At 33.2% G+C, this 6258-nt stretch overlaps 1 protein-coding gene across 1 annotated transcript; it reads left to right on the forward strand.

The window, feature by feature from the left end:
* The first annotated feature begins 872 nt into the window (after positions 1 to 872).
* LOC124363481 lies at positions 873 to 5727 on the forward strand. Its single transcript, XM_046818729.1, has 4 exons — positions 873 to 975; positions 3499 to 3654; positions 4302 to 4469; positions 5581 to 5727. The coding sequence occupies exons 1-4, from the start codon at positions 901 to 903 to the stop codon at positions 5725 to 5727; spliced, it is 546 nt and encodes a 181-aa protein (XP_046674685.1). The 5' UTR covers positions 873 to 900.
* The last annotated feature ends 531 nt before the right edge of the window (positions 5728 to 6258 follow it).

The following is a 6258-nucleotide window of genomic DNA, read 5'->3' on the forward strand; positions in this document are numbered from 1 at the left end:
TAATGTCATAATTCACTTCTGTACAACTGACAAGCATAATGTAGTAGTTAGCTGCAGTATTCGTTTGGTTGCAGTTTTGCTTTACTGGGGTTATGGCTACTAATAAAATGTAACCAAGTAAAATCTTTGAACAGCCGCCATTTTGTACTGGATCAATCTTTTTGAGTGCGGTTTGCGGCATTAAACTCTGCTAGATAAGCCCTTTAAAATGATGTCCATATTGACCTATGCTCCTATTTAAGATTTCCTTCTGACTCCTTGCGGGACGTCCCCATGATATTACAGAAAACTGATAGTTCCTTCAAAAAGTAGATTTTTAGGTGTAGTATTGATGTACCAAATCTTGTTTCTTTATCTGTTATCGTTCAGAAAATATTATACCCGTGCAGGACTTTATGTACACCCTGTATATATATATATATATATATATATATATATATATATATATATATATATATATATATATATATATTGTAACAATAACACTTTGTGTAACATTGTAGGTTAAATAACTTTCCTTTCTGTGGTATACTATGCCAATAATACCATTAGTTATACATATGTAGCACTTTTGATCTCTATGAACAATGAATTTTTAGTGTAGGCTTCTTCACAGTAATAAATGCACATGTAGTGTTATGTTAACATATAATTAATAATATTTACATTCTCTCCATTTAAGGTATTAAGAGGATTATTAAAAAGACAAGTGTTTGAGTAATAATTACAATTAAATCTTATAGTTTAATCCACATATTCCAAATGCTATTTTGAAAACGGGTTGGAAATGTAATCAATGAGCAACTGAATATCATATCACATGTTTGTCATATTTTTGGTATCATTGTTATAACTGACATTTGTCGAGAAACAAAGATTGGAAAGAACAATATTATCAAGATGCCTTACTATTACGTTCTTCCTATAGTTGAAGATGAGCCAAAAGAAGTGGTCTACTCCGACTTCCGATATGAAGTAAGTTGGTCAATTAACAGATTCTTATGTATTTGTAAGTTAAGTAACAGTGATTAGTAACAATTAATTTCAGATTCCAGAATGTATTCAACTGTAATGATAACGACCCGCTATAGTTTTGCCACGTGTTAGAAAATTATAACATCTAGACAGGACGACTATAACTAGTAATTGTTAGGATGCATTAGTCCTCAAAACACAATCTCCTCTCTTTTCTATCTTTTGTAAATGAATGACCATACTCGGATTGTAGAGAACTGTACGTACCTCTTTATAATAGATAGTGTTGATGTGATACTGATCGACTAAGATCTTATACTAACCGCATTAATATTATGACGATATTTTGGTATTGTACTGAGGCCACTATTATACAGCTCGCCTAATATTTTACTATTAGTAACAAATTTAAAGTTAAGCTTTGCGAACGTTAACATGATCTGAGCTTGAATTTAGATACTACCTGGAGGAATGATTTTTTTCAATTGTTCGATCAAATTGAAAGATCTGGCACGTGATCGAAGGTTGGGAAAGTACCGATCGCAAATGTCTCAAGCAATCAGTGCGACTTCGGTGGTGCATTCCTGCACCTCTCACAAAAGAAGAAAAACTTCCTTCTTTAAATATAATTTAGATACTAACTGGAGGGACGAATTTTTTCGCCAGAAGTGTGGGGCAGGCTCCACCCAAGCCCACAATGATGGCCTGGTACATTTCCGTTCGGTACTATTCCGATCTCAGATCACATTGAACGATCTGGCACGTGATCTGAGGTCGGTAAAGTACCGCGGAATGTACCTGGCAATCAGTGCGAGTTTAGCTGGCGTCTACCCGCACTTCTGACGAAAGAAGAAAAACTTCCCTGGAGATAGTACCTAAATTCAAGCTCAGATCACGTTACCTCTCGTAAAGGTTAGCTCTAACTCCTTCTATCTATAATACGCAAGCATATATTTACCTACTTATATCGTGTAATAACAAGTAATATATAGGGAAGAAGTGTAATAGTGGCCACCATATATTACCAAAGTTCCATTATGATTAATAAAATCGTATTTTCTCGGTTACTTTTGAGTTCATTGCCTTATTGGAATATTTAAGAAGTGTTGTGCCTTCTTCTTTATAATCTACAAATATTCTTCGGGATAAGGATATGGACAGTGGATCGTTATGGAGAGCTTGGACGTGCGTTTAAGTTTGGTGCAATATTTATTTCTGACCATTTCAGCTTTTTTCAATAATCTCCACATAAAGAGGAAAGTGTGCTCAAGTTTCCGGTCCGTAGATGTGATGACACTTTCTTTGCTGACCACGTTATTCAGTGAAACGTCACAATATTGTAAAAACACACATACACAAATTCAGAGGGGTGTATACAAATATAAAAAATATTAGCATTGAGAGATTATAATAATAATTTATTATAAAACTTGTATGTTGTGTACTAAAACTTAGCCTGGGAATGGACCTTTTCAACCGACACTCTTATATAGAAAATATAGTCTTAAGAGCCCTAGTCTTGAATACTATTTAGAAGAGCAAAGTATCCCGAACAATTTTTATTGTAAAAATACTTCCCTTTACCTTGAACACCATGAATCTTGGCTCCACGGATGCTGATGACTATAACGTCTGATAAGCACGAAGAGACGGCTGCAAAATGTTGACCATGAATCTAGCCAAACAGCCCCAGGCCAATTAGCTGTAAACCGAGATAATGATTAATGACTCTAAACCAATTTCATCGGAAAGTTTCAAGTGCGTGCAATTTCAATAGTGTTTTGAATATTAAAAAAATAAACTGAATTACTTCTATTATGAAATGTAGTATTGATTAAAAATTATATATATTCACTTCGGTTGTATAATGCAGAATTGCTCTATTATAACAAATTAGACTTCTTAGTTTAAATTTCCTTTAATATTTCGGTTTTGCCGTTTTCAAAAAGGTATAATAAAAGGTATAATAAAAAGTATAAAACAAAAATAACACAGCAACAAAATTTACACAAGTAAATAAAAATCTTGTGTAAATTTTGTTACTGTGTTATTTTTGTTTTATACTTTTTATTATACCTTTTTGAAAACGGCAAAGCCGAAATATTAAAGGAAATTTAAACTAAGAAGTCTAATTTGTTATATATATATATATATATAATTGATTGTAATCTCTATATACGATGGCAGCGACACTCATTTGGTTTTGGTACACGAGCAGCCTATACGACACTGAGAATGGACGCACTGTAGAGAAGGATGGCCTTTGAGTAATGAATGTTTGGATGGTAAAATTTGTTAAATGGTTAACAAGCAGTAAAAGTGGTCGGCTGCAGAGAGAACAAGCTGTTAAAGTTGACTCCCTCACATTTGTAATGTTGAGGGCTGGGTGCTGCACGTGGGCATGTAATTTCCAATGACATTTACACGTTGATACATTAGTGCTGCTGCTAATGCTGTACTCAGATCTTTGTCCTCAGTGATATTTTACAGTAATTCTGTTATTTAAACACTCCTGTTTCACAGAAGCCGGTAGCCTACAACTTGTTGTTGCCCTCCATTCATAGTAGTCGGGACGACAACGTGTTGCTGACAGAGGGCGACACGCAGGAAGCCGTGACAGCCCTCCTGAACTCCTGCAGGGACTCCGCATCTTGGCCGTCCTCTACATTCCTCCGTGGGGTAGGATTCTTAGATGTAGCCTAATGGTTAATAATGCGTATAAAACCAAAGATAAAATTTTAGACTGACCATGCAAAAACAGGTTAGTTACAATAGTTAGGAAATGTTAATTGTGCAATTTTTAGAGTAATTACAGATTTGAAAATGAGATATAATTAAAAGCGTTCTTTCTAGGCTCGGTAGTGTATTACATTAAAATATGTGCATATGAAACGACTGTTAAAGCGTAGAAAAATGACAGATGTTTATATTAATGGCCGTGTAAATAAGTTATATTTAATAATATTAAGACTCGCATACATAAGTATTTAGAACATCTTTTTACTACTTTAATTTAATCTTCATTCAGTCATACATATTAGACCTAATTTATTTTAATCATAAGGAAGTTTTCCACTATCCTAGAAGGTATAGCGTTTATTAATGTTATTAATAACGTAGCGTAATTAACATTAATATGAAATGATAAATAAAGATAAATGTGTTTTATTAATTTTTGAAAATAAGCTTTCCTGTCAGAAAACAAGATATGCTAATGATTGAATACGTTATATAAAATGTAATTCAATTAAAAATTGTTTGCTTGGATAAAGAAAACGTATCTTGTATCAAGTGGAAAGTAAAGCAGATTTTGTTTTCCTATGTAGAATGAAGGTCAAGAAGATCTTGCTGTTAAGTCAGAAATTAATAACCAAAGTTACCAATGTAAGAAGAGTGAGACATGTGACGTGAGACAAAGTAATGTTGGAGATGCTGCAAAGTCCGTCAAGTTGCCAGCGTACACCAAGGACAGATCTCCTTTCTGGTCATATGATGTGGGTATGACTAAGAGCAAATAATATATAGTACACAAAATGTTTGAGTACCATTCTATCATACCATTCTATTCATTGATATTATAAGGTTGTATCTGATTTTATATCATATACCCAAATCATTTGGGATGCTTCCCAGACAAGCTAGCAACTCAGAACTTAGAACATCTAAACTTGATTTAAAACCACAGAAAATGAAAATATTGTAAATTTTGTATCCTAACCTTATTAGAAGACGATATATAATAATAGACCCTGATGTGTATGTGTTTCATCAAAACCCGACCTTACATAATTATGTAAACGTTGTATTTTACAATGTCTGCATTTAATATTCAAACCACTACTATGAAACCAAATGTTACCACTATAATGGTTTCCGTTAACATCTCATTTGGACATCCCAAACTTCCGGACCTGAGTAGTCAGGCGGGGTTAGACGCATAGATATGTAGGTTACTCTCTCAATTCTTGGACAGGTACCATTTCAACATTGGAAACAAATGATAGATCAAAAGTATTTGAATGTGTTGATTGATTTTCACTGTTTCACTGACGAAATTTTAACTTATTGTGATGAAACTTGGAACTGGAGGTGCTTGCTCAATAATCCTGCAATAAATTAGTTGTTTGTATTACGATACCAAAATATACTTGGTGTCATTGGATTAGTTGATAAGTTTTCTACAAATATTTATATTAATGATTGTCTTCTACAATGAATAGGTCTTCTTATTAAGATATTTCAAATAGCCACCATTTTAAAAATGTAATTGGCGATTTCTAGGAATATTTTTATTATCATATAAATATAAGAGTTTACTCCTATATTTGTGAGCCTATAAGACAATATATAGACCATTTTATTTTTTGCTTCGTTTCTGCCAAGGAACAATGTCCAAGTTTGTGTAGAGAGTTCTCTTATACCCTGTATAAATATATATGTGTATGTATATATTTACCAATATATGTAGCTTAAATGAACTGTATTATGTGAATAGGTTATTTCATGATCAACATCTTTATTAAAATGCTTAGGTTAAGAAATTATTTTATATGACAAAAATGATTTTAAATATAATATTTAAACAATTTTCAAACTTGGTTGCAGGCTTCGGACCCCCATATATTAGACGCAGCCAGGTCTCTGTTCTTCGAACGGAAGAGACAACAAGCCGTGTACGAGGCGTTCCCTTCCTGGTACAACCCCACGGGAGCTCCGAGGGTCCCTACTGACTACGAGCTCTTCGTCGCTTAGGCAAGCCTCTCCAGATCGGACAAAATGTCTTACATATCTGAGGTACTCTTTTGTGGATGGATGGAAAATAAGCTTAAGGACAGATTGTAGTTAAATGACCTTGAGTTTTTTCCCATAAGAACAATGTGGAAATCCCATGCTGTTGTACCTCCTTATTTTTATCCTATCGTTATGAGAAACGTCTCAGTTTGTTACATGTTATAGTTAGTACAGATCTAAACACTCCTAATTTTTGTTGTTGTTAGTGTAGACATTTTGAATATTTACACAAATAAGTACAACACAGTTCAAAATTTTTTAATGAATAAACCATAAAAATATAGTAATAAGCTTTTATATGCGGATTTGTAATAATATAACAACTAAATATAAGACTATTGCAATAAACTCCGGTATACAAGTAGTACTTTCCATCATGTTAGATTCCGTTTCCACACTAACAACTTCAAACTATGAAATAAACGAACAATATTTGTAATGATATATAAGCGAAACCGAAGACCTTAACAAAAAAAAAAATATATATATTCG

This window comes from Homalodisca vitripennis, chromosome 5, assembly GCF_021130785.1.
Source record: "Homalodisca vitripennis isolate AUS2020 chromosome 5, UT_GWSS_2.1, whole genome shotgun sequence".
Classification (NCBI taxonomy): domain Eukaryota; kingdom Metazoa; phylum Arthropoda; class Insecta; order Hemiptera; family Cicadellidae; genus Homalodisca; species Homalodisca vitripennis.